This window comes from Camelus ferus, chromosome 32 (assembly GCF_009834535.1).
Source record: "Camelus ferus isolate YT-003-E chromosome 32, BCGSAC_Cfer_1.0, whole genome shotgun sequence".
NCBI classification, from domain to species: Eukaryota; Metazoa; Chordata; class Mammalia; order Artiodactyla; family Camelidae; genus Camelus; species Camelus ferus.
In genome coordinates this window covers 6,006,050-6,023,629 of record NC_045727.1, presented here as the reverse complement: position 1 = coordinate 6,023,629, position 17,580 = coordinate 6,006,050, and the positions used below count along the sequence as shown (strand labels likewise).

Here is a 17,580-nt window from a genome sequence, read left to right as displayed (position 1 = left end):
GGAAGTGTTCACAGGCCAGTGGGGAACAGGCTCACATAGAAACAATAGGAAGGGAATGTGAGAGTGCTAAGACAGGGAGGAACAGTGTGATGCAGTCACTGTGGAGGAGGGAGCACTGGCTGGACCCAAGGGGCAAAGCCTCAGAGAGGTGTCCCTGCCCCCCTGCTCTGTGCGTTGCTAAGGCTGATACGGCTACAGCCCTTGAAGTGGCCCTGTCTTTGCCCACAAGTTATGGGCAGAAGCAGATGCAGACATAAAATCGCTGACCTCAGCTCCTGGATCAGCAGAGTATCTTTGGCCCACACCAGGACAGCTGCATTCAGCAAAACAGCATTATGAATGTATCTTGATACATATCCCTAGCTCTGGGCTTCTAAATATAAGAGACAGTTTGGGGCCACTGATTACATACATATATATATATTCTAAGACAGCATCCACATTCATTAGTTATTACCGATCCTTAAAAAAATACTCATGGATGTTGAATATTTGAGCCTGGGGAGTTACCCTATAAAAACAGGTCCCTGAACCGAGACACTTTGAATTCTGATTTGACAAATGCAAACATGCCTGATACCCAGGCACCCCGCAAGCATCGTCCCTAGAAACACCGCAGAAGGAAGGATGCCCTTTGCAGTAGACGCTGACTGGTTATTTGTTCCAATAGAGATTGATTTATCAGGAGTCAGAAGAGGGAAGTACGAAGTTGCCTTTGTGTGTTTTTTTGTGTCAGGCATCTGGGTCTCATTTTGTGTACTGGTTCCAAACTTCAGACAAGCGGCCAGGTCAAATCTGATGATCCAGTCAAAACATTTTCATCTCTCTTCCTGTCGGAGTGCACACTTCCCAGTCCCAGTTCACAGTTGTAGACTCAAACAAGGACAGTGCTTAGAACAGTGCTATGTATGCAGTAAGTACCCTACAAGCATTAACTACTATTATTGTTATGGAATCTGCAGCCACTTAAAAAATGAGGGAGCTCAATATGTGCTGACGTGGAGAGAGACACTAAGGGGGAAAAGTTCCAACGGTGTCAGCTTTTTAAAGGAGAGAAATATAAGCAAATACTTTTCCTGGAAAAAAAATATATACAATGATAACAAAATGTGCCCCCAAAGAGTATACAAGAAACTCACAACAGGTTATTTTGCGAGAAAAGATTTAAGGGTATAGGGGAAAGGGTGAAGGGAATTGTTTTTTATTCAATACCTCCTATACTACTAGAAGTTTTCACTATGTTCATTCAAACTGAAAAATACATGGAGGGAGGGTATAGCTCAGTGGTGGAGTGCATGCTCAGTATGCACAAGGTCCTGGGTTCAATCCCCAGGACTTCTATTTTAAAAATAGAGAAAATACAGACATTTAATTTTTTTGGAAGACTGCGGCAACATTTCTCATTGCTCTTTATTGCCACCTAGGGGTGGCTAGAGGCATTGCCTGCTGTTATCCTCATTCACTATTTAATACGTGATCCCACCTTCTTGATTTAGAATCTTAACCAAGTGATTCACAGCCTCCAACCTTCAGATGTTAATGAGTTTGGTAACAATAAAAAACATGGGTCCATAGCTGTAAAAGTCAGTATGATGCTCAAAAACAAAACAAAAGCAAAACAAAACAAAAAGCCCAGGCTAGTTTGCTCTCCTTCTCTGAATGACCATTCCAGCTTTGTATTTATAATCTTGATCAGCCTGACCCCATATGATCTTACCCCTTACCCAGTGGTCTATCCACAATGCCTACATTTCTACATCAGTCTGGTTGCCTGCATTTGAATACTGGTTCCAGAACTTCCTAGCTGTGTGACCTTGAGCATGACACTTCACCTCTCTGAGCTTCAGTTTCTTCATCCGTAAACTACAAGTGATAACAGCAGTAGGACTGCTGGGGTGGAGGGATTACGAGTTGATCTGTCAAGCACAATGCCAGGCACATAATGGGGCTTGATAAACAATTTTCACTGGTTAACACCTATTGTCTTCAAACCTCAACTTAACTGCTGCTTCTTCCAGGAAGCCTTCATTGACCTCCTGGCTAAGTCACATCCCTCTCACTAGGTCACATTTCTTCCTAGCATTTATCAGAGATAACTACTGGATGATTGTTTGCTTAGCGTTTCTCTTCCCTTCCAGATCTAAGCACCATGAGCACAGAGCCTGGGTCTGGTTTTTGCCCATCATTCTAACCCCAGTGCCTACCACAGTGCCTGGCAGAGAGTAGTTGTGCCATATGCAATTATTGATAAAGAAATGAATTGATGAAGTTAGACAACTGAAGTCCTCTTAAAAAACTGGTGTTAACTAGAACGAGTGCCATGACTAGGTTCCGATGGGCTGAGTCACATGTGTCATGAGACACAGCGGGAGAACCTGGGGTGGAGGGGGTTACCCTGCAAGATGGTTTGCACGAAGTGACCTGGAAAAAGGGTAGCTGTACAACTCTACCATGTCACCTAGGACCAACCTTAGTTGTTTTCTTTTTAATTGAGGTGAAATTCACATAACATAAAATTAACCATCTTGAAGTGTACAACTCAGTGACATTTAGCACATTTTCAGTGTCATGCAATCACCATCTATATTGAGTTCCAGAACATTTTCAGCCCCAAAAGGAAAACCCTGTACTCATTAAGCAATCATTCACCATTCCCTCTTCCCTCCGCCCCTGGCAACAACCAAACTGCCTTCTATTTCTACGGTTTTGCCTATTCTGGACATTTTCCATAAATGGAGTCATATATTATGTGGTTTTTCTGTGTCTAGCTTCCTGCACTTAGTGTGATGCTTTCAAGGTTTATCCATGTGTATCATATATCAGTACTACATTCCTTTTGATGGCTGAATAATACTCCACTGCATGGATACACTTGGATACACTACAGTGTGTTTATCCACTTATCTGTTGATAGAGATTTGCTTTATTTCCACCTTCTGGGTATTGTGAATGATGCTGTCTGATCCTGTTTTTCAAGCATCCATGGTATGTCAGATCATGAAGGATAAAATATCACAGTGCCCTGGACAAGACACCAGGACACAGGGTGCTAACCATGGCGGACAACCACTAACTTCTTCTGTGATTCAGCAAGCCCTTTCACCTCCTCAGCTATAACCTAAGAGGTGGTGCCAGGATTTTTGTGCAAGCAGTTTATTTGGAAGATGATTCCGAGTATTTATTTGGGAGATGATCCCAAGAAGTGATAAAGGAAAGAAAGGAAGAAGGCCGATAGACTCCTTGTACAGTTACAATCAAGTTACTTTTGTGGGCAAGCAGGATTCAATTCCATTGGAGACTCTGAGATACTGTGTGGAACACATCTTAGAGTCATCCCACCCAAGGGTCAAGGGAGCTGGGGTATCTATCCACCAACTCCTGTCTGTCACTGGAGGCTGGAGGCTGCTCAAAGGCTGTCCACTCTCTGGCCTCTCTGCCCCCCCCCCCCCCGTGCAAGCCCGGAATGCTCCAGAAAGCTCTCAGAGAGTCACATGTGCTCACAGTAGGAAGCTTTGAGCACGCACAGGAGGATGCATGCAGAGAGGGTGCAGCGATTGTGAACAGTGTATGTTACAGGGATTATCAAACCCTCATGCCCTGGGAGCTCACATTTTAAAGAGATGAGACAAATCCAGACTTTTTTTTTAAATCTTAGTTAAATCTTTGCCCAAAAACTGCCTTAGTTGGTCTGGCATCCTCTTGGCAAGTGGGAAGGGTGGACATCCTTTTCTCCTTCATTCCTTCAAAGCTTCTTGAAAGAAGATGGAATTGATTCAGGGTGAACTTTATTAAGACAGATGTATTATCTCGAGCTGAGCACTTTTCTCCTTTAAGCTTCAGTTTACTCTGTAACTGAAGTGGAGGGCTTTTTGTTTTGTTTTTATTTATTTAATGGAGGTACTGGGGACTGAACCCAGGATCTCTTGCATGCTAAGCACACACTCTACCATTGAGCTATTACCCTCCCCACTTAAGTTTTTTCTTTTAAAAAAATCTTTTTATTGAAAATAAAATAAAAAGACAGGAAATCACACAAAAGAAATGTATAGCTTATTAAATTATTGCAAGGCAAACGCTTTAATAACCACCACCCAGGTCAAACAATAGAATTTTGCTAAATACCCCACAAGTCACAAAGTGAGGCTTTTTGCCAATTATGGTCTCTTGGGGAGTTTTGACTCCTGAAATTTGCACATGTGTATTTTTCTGATTGGCTGAATTCTAAAATTCAGCCCTACCCCCAAACTCTATGAGACTGTAAAATTTACATCAATCATGTGAATCAGATAACATTACTCCCAAATATAAATCCTCCTATGAATTCCCACTGCCTTGGAATAAAATCCAGAATGTTCACTGTGACTAACAAAGCCCAAAAGGATCAGACTTATCCCTGCTTCCTGATACACTCCAGCCACAAATTGCCCCTATGTTTCTTTAGCATATGAAGTTCATACCTACCCCAGGACCTCTGCACTTGTATTTTCCCTCTGCCTGAAATGCTCCTCCCCAAAGTCTTCTCCCATCTGACTCATTCTTGTCATTGAGGTCTCAGTTCAATTGTCATCTCCTCAGGGAAACCCTCCATGACCACCTCATCTAAAGTAGTACCCCTGCCACTCACATAATTCCATATTGTTTCCTTCATAGCAGTAATCATTCTGTAATTACCCGGCTTATTTACTTGTTTGCTTGTTTATATATCTGCCTGCCACCAGGGTCCCTTCAGCTTTGCAAAGGGATAAACATGTCTGTTCTGTTATTCCTTTATCCCCACGGCAAAGCCTGGCATATATTGGTTCTCCATAAATATTTGTGGACTGAATACCATAGAATGAACTCATTTTAATTCTGTGCTGATGACTCTCCATCACAACGGCATTTGCATCTCAGTGGGGAGAGAACACAGAGATGTCTAGCGAGAATAGATGGACACATCTGCCAAACACTGTCAGTGTTATTTACACCGGTTAGGTAAATTTCAGAAAGCCTGATGGAAATCCAGGTAAGCCAACTAAAAGCAAGCTTATAATTCTATTCCAACAGCTCGCACTCATCAGAGCCTCAGTCAGCTTGGGCTGCCATAAAAAAAGTATCAGCGAGTGGGTGGCTTAAACAACAGAAATTTATTTTTCCACAGTTCTGGAGCCTGGAAGTCCAAGATCAAGGTTTTGGCAGGGTTGGGTTTCTGGTGAGAGCTCTCTTCCTGGCTTGCAGGTGGCTATTTGGTCCTCACACGGTCTTTCCTCTAAGTGTGTATGGAGAGAAAGAATGAGACAGAGCAGGAGAGAAATCTGGTCTCTCTCTCCTTTAAGAATGCTAATCCTGTCAGATCAGGGCCCCTCCCTTATGACCTCACCTGACCTTAATTACCTCCTAAAGGTTATCCGCTGGCCTGGCTTAAGTCCCATCTGGGCTTCACTAGGACCCCTTGCCTGCCTGGATTGCTGCCTTTGTGGGTCTGTTTCCACCTCTATTCTATGGTGGAACCACATCTTTATTATTATTTTTGTCTTTAAAAAATGTTTTTAAATGATAAAAGTAGTACATTCTTGCAGTAGAAAATTTTTCAAGCAGTAAACTAAAAAGTGAAAATCCCCTATCTGTTCCTGTTTCCAATCTGACTCCTATCCCAAGAGGGAACCACTATTAACAGCATGTTATATCTCTTTCCAGAACTTTCCATTTGCAAGCCTAATGATGCTAAAAAAAAAAAATGCTAACGTTTACTGAATGCTTACTAAGAGTCAGGTGCTATGCTGAGCACTTCTCGTGCGTGTTCTCAATTAGTTCACAAAACAAGCCTGTAAGGTAGGTGTTATTTTTATTCCCCACTTCACAAAGGAGGTAACCAGGTGACAGCCACTCAGTGGAAAAGCCAGAATTTGCCCAGGCAGGCTGACTTCAGAGCTCTTGCTCTATTGTTGCCGCTTGCTTTTGGGATTTGGAATGTCACAGACACTTCTCCATAGTTACCCATATAATTCTGTTTCCTCCTTTTAAAAAGTTGCTCAGTATTCTATAAGATGAATGTATTTAATTCATTTAACCGTTCTCCTACTGACAGACTTTTTAGGATTTCACAGTTTTTCCTTATTTTATAAAATCTAAGATTGCAGTAATTGTAAGAAGCATCTTGTTTCAGAGAGATTAAAAAGTGAAATCAAATGTGCACCTTAGAATTAATGTATTATGGCACTAGAAACAATGCTGCAAACGAACATGCTTGCATATAATTTTCATGTGTGTATTCTGTAGAAGTTTCCTCGAAGTTAAAATTGTGGACCAAAATGAAGTTGTATTTTTTATCTTGATAGATACTGCCGAATTCCTTTCCAGGAGACTGTGTCTTAGTCGTGTGTCTCGCATTTACTTTGCACGGTGTCTGGCACTATGTAGGTATTAAATAAATGTTCAGTGGACAAAATGCATGACTAAGCCCAGCAAATGCAAGGCATTTTGAGATACTCACATGCAAACACACAGACGTGCACGCACACCACACCACTACCACCAAAAATCATAGCAGTGACTAACAGGTGAGAAGATTAAAATATTTTAGTACCACGTATGTACACTTCCTGCTGAGGCACCGGCTGTAGTAAATGGCAAACGCTATTAAATAAATGCATTTTATGCAGAATGATGTGTTCAAAGTGATTTTTAAATATCTTTCAAAATTACCTATGGAAAGGCTGAGCACTCAATTTTTTGACAATACACCAGTAACTCCTGCAGGATTTTTACAACCCCCAAGCTACTAGATGCGAGAAATTTCCAGAGATCTTATGGTCGGTCATTTTCTCAAACACCTGCAAGACTGCCTGCATCAGGATCACCTGGAGTGCTTATTAAAATGCAGACCCCACGCCAGAGTTTCAGAATCATAATTTCTGGGGATTAGGGGCAGGTGAATCCGCATTTTAAACAGGCACTCCAGGTGATTCTGAGGCACTCAAAGGCGTGAGAGCTAGCGCATTAAAGGGCTTTAAGAAAAGCAGTCTCTTAATTAGGTTGCCCTTTAAAACGACCCCTTCGGCAGTAAAGTGTAGAATCAAGTGGAAGTGGGCAAAACTATCCAAGTTACCTAACACCATCACTCGTCCCAGCTCTGGGAGAGCAGCCCAGGTGGCCCGCACGCTTCTGCGCCCCCTGCCGGCCTTCAGCAGCCTAGTCCTAGGCCGGCCGGAGCGGCCGACTGCGACTGCGCGCGCCGAAGCCTACCGGGGCCGTCCGGGGAGCTTGCGATCGCGTGAACTTAGACCGGAAACGGAAGTGAGATCGAATTTGTCTCTCGCGCTTCTCCGGCAGCTGCTACCCGGAGCTTCGCGGGCCCCGCGGACTTGCCGAAGTGCCGGAAGCGGAAGTTGGTAAGAAGAGGTGGAGGAGTTGTTGGCAAAGTGTCGGGTGTCTTAGCGCTCGGCGGGTTCGCGCCGCGGCTGCCTGAGCAGGTAAAGCGCGACTGTGAGACCTCGCCAGCGTTGCAGACCCGGCTGAAGCCGAATCCCGGCCCGAAGCCTAGCCTTGAGGGGTGTGGTACCCGGCGCTCCGACTCTTTCCTAGGGTCCTGGTGGAGGTCCCGGGAGTCCCGTGTCCCTTCCCTGAAGTGAGGCCCGGTCCGGCTTCCCAGTATCCCCGTAGACCCCAGCCATGGGCAACACGAGCAGCGAGCGTGCAGCGCTGGACCGGCAGGGCGGCCACAAGACGCCCCGAAGAGACAGCTCGGGGGGCTCCAAAGATGGGGACAGGCCCAAGATCCTGATGGACAGCCCCGAGGACGCCGACCTCTTCCACTCCGAGGAAATCAAGGTAACGGAGGTGGGGGACTCTGGTTTCCTTTGACTCATGTTGAGATCTGTACTCCACCACAAGCCCTCTAATCGTCAGAAGTGGGAGGGAGGTGATACTTAAAAGTCAAATGGCCCTGTAAGAGCCCTCCTCGCACCCCAGGAACCTGTGTCTAATTACCGATATGAGAAAGTCACCCTGAGGGAGAAGGAATCCACTTCGTTTAACATCATTAAGGAAAAGGCAGCTCTGGGACAGGTTCAGATTCTTAATTAAGATCATGGAGCTAGCAGTAATTGAGCTCCAGCCTCTGCTTTTCTCTTAGGTATAATTAATTTCACAGCTTTGAGAACTCTTCGTCGTGTTTACATAGAGTGACGCTTTTTGTAATAGTTTTGCAGTTTACTGTCAGTTTTGGAGGTGAACCAGAACACGTGTGCGGTGAAAGTAGAGTTGACTGCAACTCTGGCTGCAGTTGCCTGAGGTCTTAAGTTCTGCCGGAAACTTGCGCTTCGCCCTTTAGAGCAGGCGTAGAAAAATAATTTGACTTCTAGAGGTCAGTGGGCAAGTGAAGTGTCAGTCTGAAGGAGCAGCCAGCTGCTTCTCTCTCCTATTGTTTAAATGTGACAATATTTTAAGCAGGCCAAAGCAAACATTTGGGCAGGCCACACTTGGGCACCCTGCTTCAGTCTGCAGAAACTCTGAAACGATTCTTGATTCCTATTTCAGCCACTTAACTGCTCACCACCTATTGTGGTCTGTGTTCCTAGGGGCAGGGCCCAGTCCCAGGAGAGTGATTCTGGCAGCTGATATGTATGTGGTATATCCTAAAAGACGAAATAAAATAAAGAACTAACTCCTTAAAGGACTGCACAACAAAGTAGGTTTAGGAAAGATGACCCTCCCACCCCCTTGTTCTGTCTTGGTATCTGATTGCCTGTTAATCATTGTCCATTAGGCTAATTGCCTGGCGCTTCATCCCAGCTGTACTCACTTTTCCTCACGACATTGGGCTGGGTGATCATGTTATTATCTTAATTCCTCACCTGGGTCTTGCATTTGTGGCTTAACTGTATAAAGCGTCTGCTTTTACTTGGCCCTCCAGCCTGTGAGTTCAACTTGTTTTCTGAATTTGTTGCATCCCTGAAGCTGTGTGCCAGGTGAACTTTGGAATCCTGTTTCTCCAATGACTTGACATCCCTCCCCCCACGGAAAGAATTTTTGTCCCAAGGTCAGCTGTTTAAGACACCCTACGAATCAAACTACTTCAATAAGTATTTGTTGGGTTTTTGCCATTTCAAAATTCTTACAAAAAATGTTAAGCATGCAGATGGTCTATGTAGAATGATTTTAAATTCCATTATCATTTCCTCAGGAGTTACTGAAATGATGTAGGAGATACACTGAACTGAATGTCCCATGCAAAAAAAAAAAAAAAAAGAAAAGAAAGGCATGGATTCTTTTAACTACACTATTAACTATCACCATTTTGGCTCTGGTTGGTTATTACACCCTCAGTGGAAAGTGATTCCAGTCTGTTATTCTTTAATCTGTAGATCTTGTTAAAGCTCAAAGAAGGCAGGTATCTTTTAAATGGGCTCATGTTAGTATTTGAAATAAAGGTGCTGGAAGCCTGCTCAAGACCTTTGAGAGTCTGTCCCAGCCTGAAACTCCTGCTTTTTTTTTTTTTTAAAGTCTTTGACTTCTTAAAAAAATAAGTAAACCTAAAGTCTTTGACTTCTGACTCAGAAAAATGTAAGAAATCCAAAACCCCATATATTTCACTGAGACAGATTTAGACATGTTTATTTCTCTTGTTCCTGAATGCGTCATTTATACAGCACTGCTCACACTAGAAGCTATTGTTTACCTAATGAGGGTCTGCGTCTTATTTAGCTTTCTCCCTAGTGCATGGACAGCACTAAGTGAATAGTTTTTCCCTTCCTCAGAACCTGGATTTGCCAGTTTTCAACTTGGCAGTTCTGGAATTGTCCCTAATACATTTTCATGTACTTCAAATCTTGCTTAATGAAGGGAGGAAAATGACATGTATTAAGTCTAGTCTTGAATTCATTGCTGCCTTCTTCCAAGTGAGTTTTATAATTTCTCCTAGAATTGTGATGTAGGCCTCTTTAACCACAGCAGCAGTAGCAGTAGTAACGGCAACAGTAGCTACTACTATTAGGGTCATACACTGTGCAGAGCGTTTGACATGGACTGTCTCACTCACCCTTCACCACAACCTTAAATACTTACCTTTATTGTCTCTATTTTGCAAGTGGGGAAACTGAGGCACAGCTAATAAGTTACCGAGCTAGAATATTAACCTAAGTAGTGACAGCTGCCTGTTTAGCGTGAATTGTCAGCACGAGGGTAACTGTCGTAGGGAGCTCCCTGATGGCTTCCTGTTGCTGAGTAAACCACTCTGTTTCTAGGCTCCAGAGAAGGAGGAGTTCCTGGCCTGGCAGCATGATCTGGAGGTGAACGGTAAAGCTCCTGCCCAGGCTCGGCCAACTGTATTTCGATGGACAGGGGGCGGGAAGGAAGTTTACTTATCTGGGTCCTTCAACAACTGGAGTAAACTGCCCCTCACAAGAAGGTAATTGCCTGGGGTGTGCATAGTCACGTGTTTTTATTAACCCAGGGATACCTGGGTTTCTCAATGATGCCTGTGGGTGACTAGAAGAGGATGTTTTCATAAAATAGATGCAGAATGGGAAAATAGTCTTGCGCAAGAGTTCACAGGGTTCAAATCTCACAGGCACGGAGTCTCCGGGTTTAGAGCACACTTAGGAGAAAACATCTCTCGGTTACGAGTGTTTGTTTCACAGACATCTTTCACTTCAGACGTTCCGGCTGTATGTGTAGACAGGAAGGACTTCTCCTTCAGAAGGAGAGAGCTCTGTTCCTGGTGCAGTGGAGGGAACACTGGGCCAAGTTGGGGTTTGAGCTGAGCCTCAGTATTCCTCTCTGGAGGAGGGGGTATTGGAGCAGATGATCTCCAAGCTTCCTTCTAACTTTGACTCTGTGTATTACTTTGTTTGAAAGGTACGTGTTATGTAGGCACCATTAGCAAGACTATAGTCAGACACCACATCAGGAACCCTAGCGTGGACTTCTGTCCCAAGTTGTCAGGGAAAAGCATCTTTACTAGTAAGTACTTCGGGTGAACCAGATGGAGAAATCGTGCTCTGCTGGGTCCGGCCTGGTCGTTGTCAGGGAACTGCCTGCTTTCCCGGGGTATGGTTGATGTAGGAGGCAGCCACTCAGCCCAGTTGCAAGTCGGTGCAAGTCGGGAACAGAACAATCAAATGAAAGAGATTTCCTGGAACCTTTTTAAAATAGTTACACGAGTTTCTTCAGAGAACTATTTGTGCATCCTGTTAAATCCATCCCCTCTCCTGCCCCAGGCAAACTAACAGGGTAAAACTTAGCGAGCAGCTTGCTATTTATCTTTTGTTGCCATCAATCCAGAATGCCCGATGTTAATTTTGCACACAAGTTAAGGACAAATGCCTGTTTGCTGACCTTTTGATGGTAGGAACGTGGATTCTTGGTATTTGAGCAAGGCGAGTTTTCAAAGAAACCTCTTGCGTTGCCGCTTCCTGGTAGCTTTTCTAAATTGAGATCATTGTACTGAGTTGTCTAAATTGGTTTAAAATGTTTACTTCTCTTGCAGCTGAACTCTTGGTTTTACGTGGAAAGGTTTTGTTCGGTAGCTGGTTTTGCAAGTCAGGTGGGGAGAGTGGCCCACCCTGCTGACACCCTCTGCTTCCTTTGTCCTTGCAGCCACAATAACTTTGTAGCCATCCTGGATCTGCCCGAAGGAGAGCATCAGTACAAGTTCTTTGTGGACGGGCAGTGGACACACGACCCTTCCGAGGTACGCTTCCTCCCACCCTGGGTCCTCTGGCTCCACGCACAGTCCAGACAAACCACCTGCCCTTAGAGATGGTTGCCAGGTCCCTCTGTCACACTGATGGCTGAGCTAGATAGCAGTGCTCGTTGTCAGACACTTGGCAGACTTGACCGAGATAAGTAGGTTGTCTAGCCAGGAAGTGAGCCCTTCCAGCCGGGAACTTTCAAATCCTCTAGCGAACACCTCCAGAGACCATCAGCGTTACGATTTCTGCCTGTCTGTCTGTCTCTTCCCAGCCAATAGTAACCAGCCAGCTTGGCACAGTTAACAACATCATTCAAGTGAAGAAAACTGACTTTGAAGTATTTGATGCTTTAATGGTGGATTCCCAGAAGTGCTCCGACGTGTCTGGTATGAACAGTTACTTTCTACTGCGTGTGTGCAGGTGGGGGCTGTCCAGTCTTGAAATACGCGCGTCTCTCTTGCCTCTCCCTCTTGGCTGGAGCTGCCCAGTCAGGTGGACGTTTATTGCTCCCTAAAGAGCCACAAAACTGATTCCTAACTGTCTCAGGTCAGATCATTGAAATCTTGCCCCGAGGGAGCCGGAAGTCTTTTTTTTTTTTTTTTTTTTTTTTTGGTCAGCTCCAGTATTGAGTAGGTCTGCCTGGTCACGGAGAACGGACAGTAGAAACAACCAGGACTTGATCTCGTGCCAGGGCAGGGCCCAAGAGGCCCAGGAGAGTTGCTTTGGGTCAGTAAGGAGCCAGCACTGGGAAAGCATGCCAACTCCCTACCTGCTCACGACCTGCTCGGGGCGCCTGGAGAATTTGAGCCTGGCAGGTGAAATGTGGACACCTCAGTGACCTTGCCCATCACTGGTGTGGTCCATTAGCACCTTGTCAGCATCCCTTCAGGGGAGAAGGAGGCTCACCACCGGAAGCAGGCTACACAGCACAGCCTGCTCGGTATGGTCCTAGTAAAGCTCTCCCGTCTTCTGAGAGCCTTCCAGTCGTTGAGCTTTCAGTAAATTGCCTTCCATCTAAACCCACAGGAAGAAACTGGAAACATAATATGTACAATTCAGGGAGAAGGATGTACTGGAATCTAAAGCGTCAACACCAGCTGCACTGCCCGTTCTTGCAGGGCTTTAAACAGTTACTGGACCCCTGTGGGAAGCAGGGAAGAGATTCGCTGGGGCCGCACCTGATTGGCTAACAGAATGAATTCAGTTCAGTTGATAGGATGATTCTTCATTGTCACCTGCCTGGGCCTGGAGGTTCTGCCCCCGGGATCTCTTATCTTTATCAGCTCAGAAATCACACTGGTAGACAGACCATGTGGCTGACAAGTCAGGTTATTGAGCGGAAATTGGAAATCCAAAAAATAGCATTCTTCAGTCTGGATAGCTAAGTGATCTTTTAGAGAAGCTATTTCTTTCTTACTCACATCGGTGGGAACTGGGGGATGGAGGAAATGCCCAGAGACCCCTTACTTGCTGATAAATGTAATCTCAGGCCACATACCAAAGCTTTAGTCAAGTTTCTGCGGCAGAGATCCCCTGGGGAAAGGAGAGTGACTCCTCGCTGTTGGTAAACCAGCCTCAGGCTCTCCGTGCCCTTTCTCATACTTAGACCCTCACTTTCTCAAAATACACATTTATTCCTAATGGCTCAGTTTTCTGCGCCAAGTGCTTTTCTAGTTTCCTGCTGTGATAGGGCTGGGTCAGGTGAGGGGAGCTGCCCCCCAGACGATGACGTGGAAGGAGTTGGCAGAGCCAGGCCATATCAGCTTTATCTGGACAGCACTCGTCTCGGGCGGCTGGACCCAACCCAGGTGGCCTTTGGATAACAGCTCAGTCAGTCCCTGCCAGCTGGCCAGACATCACTTAGTGAGCAGCCCCTGAGCTTACAAAACGCTACACTTCTAGAAGCTTCTTAATGTGCCTGTGTAACTGAGATAGTCAAGCAAGAGTTTGAAAGGAACCTGAGAGTGACAGGGGCGGAGAGCCTTTAGGGCTCGGGTTTTAGTTTTTTGTGGTGGTTTTAGTTTTGAAATGTGCCGGTGCCTCTGGATGAACGGGCCGCTTTCTGATCGGTTTTACTCTGGCTGGCGGTGCTCGTAACTGGGGCTTAGCCGAGGAAGCCTCTCTTGAAGCCGTGGGCTTCTTGGCGGTATTTGCCAGCCCGGCCTGACGCAGGAAGGAAGGGTTTTCCCGCAGCAGCTTCCTGTGAGTCTGACCTAGACGGCTGCCATCCGCCACCAGGGCAGCTGAGTTCACTGCTGAATGTTATGCCTGTCACTGCAGTTTCAGAAGGGTTTTCTCATTGCCTTCGCTCTTCACCCTTGGGGCCTGAATATCCTTCCCAAGAAAATAAATCTGTGCTGGGGGAAGAAGAGACGGGGAAAACTAAATGACGCCATGAATTAAGTGAAACTGCTCCCAGAACTCCTAGTTTTCAGAGGAAATGTCTTGTCACCGTTTCCCAGCAGAGCTCTCCAGTTCCCCGCCAGGACCCTACCACCAGGAGCCGTACGTCTCAAAACCAGAGGAACGGTTCAAAGCCCCACCCATCCTCCCTCCTCACCTGCTCCAGGTCATCCTGAACAAGGACACGGGGATTTCTGTGAGTACCCAGACATCTGCCCAGACCATCTCTGCTGCTCCCCTTTCTGTCCACCCCTCGCAGAGCAGCTGGGGGAACGGTCAGTGTCGCCCAGCAGCATGCCTGCCGGGCTCCGCCTCTGATGTGGGGGTGGGCTCCTGGCCACGTGTGCCTGGAGTGTGGGTGCTGCCTCCCCATCCCACAGAGCCTCTCTGAACTCTTCTTTCTCGCGTTCCATTCCTGCCTTAGCCCCATTCCTTTTACACTTCATGACAAAACAGACCCATCCCTTCTTGGTAAGCTGTGAAATGGAATTCCTCCTCTGGCTCCCGAATTTTAGAGTCTAGTTTAAATCACCAAATTACTTTCAGAAGCATCAGTATTCCTGGATCACAATTTGGGGTACATGGGTAACACACATTCCCCCGGGAAATTGATATTTGCAGAAAGAAGTGTGCCGCTCCTGGGTCCCAAAGAGCTCCCTACTACTCCTCATGGTTCATTTTCTGTCCCATTTAACCCAGACAGCCTGGTTGCCCCAGCTCTGGACTGTACAGCATAGCTGTAATTCTTGAGAATCTCGCTATTCTTCAGCCTTGTCCTGGCCACCACCTAAAAGGCACATGCTTACAGGTGATAAGGTAACCGTGCTGCTGCTCTGGACGCCACGCGGAAGTGGGTACACACGTGCTGAGGCGAGGAGCTGAATGCACACAAGTGCAGGCGTGTTCCCTGGTGCCTCCCTGTCCTGGGGGCTCCAGGTTTCCCCCCTGGGTCAAGAGCGCCCCCAGCACACGCCTGACAGCGGAGCCAGCTTTCATCTACACCTTTTCTGTTATGAATCAGCATTTATGAAATTGGGGCGTGTACATTGGAAGGAAAAAAAACCTGGATTTTTGGCTTAACAAATAGGAAGGTGTGGCAATACTGCGGGTCTTGTGTGGGCTTTTATAGAGTAATAGGTCTCTTCTCCACCCCTACTCCTGTGATCCGTTCATTCTTCAGGCTCCCTGCCTGAGTCTTACTGACATGAGTTTGTGATCAACTGCGCAGAAGCGTCGAGTATGCGTTGTATCTTCCTGCTTTCTCTAAAAGCACGTTCACTAGGTGGCTTTCTTCTTGCCCTTCCTTCAGCAAGAGGACAGAGCTATGGCCCAGACTTTAGAGACGGCAGAGCCTGACCAGAGACACACCAGTGCACCCAGCAGGCACACACAGGGCTCCCCTTAGTTGGAGCATCAGGCACAGCCCCGTGCCTACCCTGTCGTGGACGAGCCCTTTCACTGCCCGGGAGCCTGCCTCCTTCCCTCTGACGTCCAGTGCTGTGAACCACACGGGAGAATCTGCTTGGTTCCGAAATCCTAAGTGCACACGTGTGCTTTTGTTCCCCCACAGTGTGATCCAGCTCTGCTCCCTGAGCCCAACCACGTCATGCTGAACCACCTTTATGCGCTTTCCATCAAGGTAAGGACACCCAGAGTGTGCTCAGAGGCCCCCTAGCGATGGGATCCTGAAGGGCAGCTTCCAGGACCTGACCCAGACCTGCAGTCTGGTTCCAAAGGCAGGCCCAGGGATCTGTTTTCATTAAGCCCTGATTCTCACGCTCTCTAAAATTTGAGCCTCCCAAATTAGTCCTGCCTTTGATGATTTCCGCCCTCTTCCTCAGGATGGAGTGATGGTGCTCAGCGCGACCCACCGGTACAAGAAAAAATACGTCACCACCTTGTTATACAAGCCCATATGAAGAGCTGGGAGCCGGCAGTGGGCCCCAGGGAACAGTTTGCACCACCATGCTCCACGCGTGCATGCTTCCCACTAGAAGGAATGGACTGCAAACTTGTCGTTTCACACTCTTTGTAAGACATTTCATACCTATCCTAGTCCGACTCGAAAGTTTGTTTGAGCAGCAGCTCCTGAAGCGCCTCGGTCTGTAACAGTCCTCGTGACACCCAGTGGCCGTGAGCCCTGGGACTCGTCGAGGCCGAGAACGGAGGCCGGGGGAGGCCAACTGTATGCGGCCCCACCCCGCAGTGCTGAGGACGACCGCAGTCCTCAGTGTGTATCCTCTGAATCATGGAGATTTTTCTTAAGCCAAAAACGAACACCAGCTACTTCATTAGTGAAAATCTGGGAAGCAGGGACCGAGGCTGCACAGAATTTCTCATCGAGGGTGTGTGTGTGTGTAATGACTTGTCTCTGCTGAGGCCTGGCTGTGGACCAGGAGGATGGCGTTGGTCCTGCCTGTCCTCTGAAATCAAAGCAATAGAATGTCTTCTATTCTCTGCTCAAGGGAGGCAGAATTCCTATAGAAATTAGAACCTGTCTGATTTCCAGATGAAGTTTTAATGATTGTTTCTTACACTTCTGTGCACTAAGTTTTGTTTTGTTTTGTTTTTAAACCAGAGGTGGCTGGCCAAACAGCCTTAGGGCAATTTTAAAATCACCCCCGAGTGGACCTAGATCATGTGACCTATTCTCAGCAATAATCTGTTCTCGGAACAGACTTTGAAAACTGCGGCCAGATTTCTCCATTAACCAGGATGGACCTGAGGACTGACCGCTGTTAGCCGGGAGGCGGTCTGGCTTGTTATTTGAATCATAATGAGGTGACAGTGTTACGGAGAAAACCGCAGAGGCGCCTGCCCTAGCCTGTGCCGCCTTTCTCAGGATCCCTGTCCCTGCTCAGCAGAGAAGGCTGTAGCCATTGCTGTTGCTTATTCTGGAAGGAAATTAGAACTTGCAGCAGCCTTCTGAATTTGTGTCAGGAAGACATCCTTTGGACCAAAGCAAATCTCTACGCATGGCTTGGTTTCCAGGGAGATGCCAGAGACAGGCCATTAGCGAGGTTCCTGTCCCCGAGTCGGCAGAAGCCATCATTACGCCCTGTGTTCCTGCTGGGCGACCGAGGAACAAGCTCCCTGGTTTCCAGTATTTATTTGGTAAACCTGAATCTGGGACACCCTTTTCTGTTACTGTTTCCAAAACACTGAATTAGTGTCACCTTGACGTACAGGTTTCAATAAAGCTTTTTAAAGATAATGGACATGCGCTTGGAGGAAGCTTTGTTTCTGTGCAGTCATGTGGAGAAGAGACTGCAGCTCTGCCCGAGGTGTATTCAGTGCAGTGCTTTCGGTCTTTCACATCTTGGCACGCGTTGGAAGTGCTACCAGCCCCGTGGCACTCTGGGGTGAGTGGACAGGAGAGCCCCGCCACCTCTGGGCTGAGGGCCATTACTCCCTGACCTACTTTTCTGCACCCAGTCTAGAAGGCTATAAAGAGGCTGTGACAGTGAGCCCACTTGAACTACTCAGTCACAAGGGGGAGCTGAGG

General features: G+C 46.7%; 2 protein-coding genes across 7 annotated transcripts in view; both read left to right on the top strand.

Moving 5' to 3' along the window:
* TMEM233 (transmembrane protein 233) overlaps positions 1–7,447 on the top strand; it is a 40,700-nt gene extending 33,253 nt beyond the window's left edge. Inside the window, exon 3 of the mRNA XM_032471744.1 lies at positions 7,312–7,447. Within this exon, the coding sequence (XP_032327635.1) occupies positions 7,312–7,447 (136 nt within the window). The remainder of the gene's footprint in view (positions 1–7,311) is intronic.
* Positions 7,312–17,293, top strand: PRKAB1 (protein kinase AMP-activated non-catalytic subunit beta 1). Of its 6 annotated transcripts, none has more exons than XM_032471742.1 (8): positions 7,312–7,370; positions 7,631–7,809; positions 10,224–10,387; positions 11,578–11,671; positions 11,944–12,058; positions 14,135–14,271; positions 15,646–15,714; positions 15,917–17,293. In XM_032471742.1, the coding sequence occupies exons 2-8, from the start codon at positions 7,651–7,653 to the stop codon at positions 15,992–15,994; spliced, it is 816 nt and encodes a 271-aa protein (XP_032327633.1). In that variant the 5' UTR covers positions 7,312–7,370; positions 7,631–7,650; the 3' UTR covers positions 15,995–17,293. The 6 variants fall into 6 exon arrangements, with proteins under 6 accessions (XP_032327633.1, XP_032327631.1, XP_032327629.1 ...); XM_032471740.1 differs by having other exon boundaries at positions 7,314–7,451; XM_032471738.1 differs by having other exon boundaries at positions 7,334–7,451; positions 7,564–7,809.
* The last annotated feature ends 287 nt before the right edge of the window (positions 17,294–17,580 follow it).

What these genes read in the sequence shown, in the direction of transcription:
- PRKAB1 (XM_032471742.1), top strand. Translation starts at nt 7,651, where the DNA reads ATGGGCAACACGAGCAGCGAGCGTGCAGCGCTGGACCGGCAGGGCGGC. An exon ending in ACAAGGACACGGGGATTTCT is followed by an intron (nt 14,272 to 15,645) that starts GTGAGTACCCAG and finishes GTTCCCCCACAG; the next exon opens with TGTGATCCAGCTCTGCTCCC. An exon ending in TTTATGCGCTTTCCATCAAG is followed by an intron (nt 15,715 to 15,916) that starts GTAAGGACACCC and finishes CCTCTTCCTCAG; the next exon opens with GATGGAGTGATGGTGCTCAG.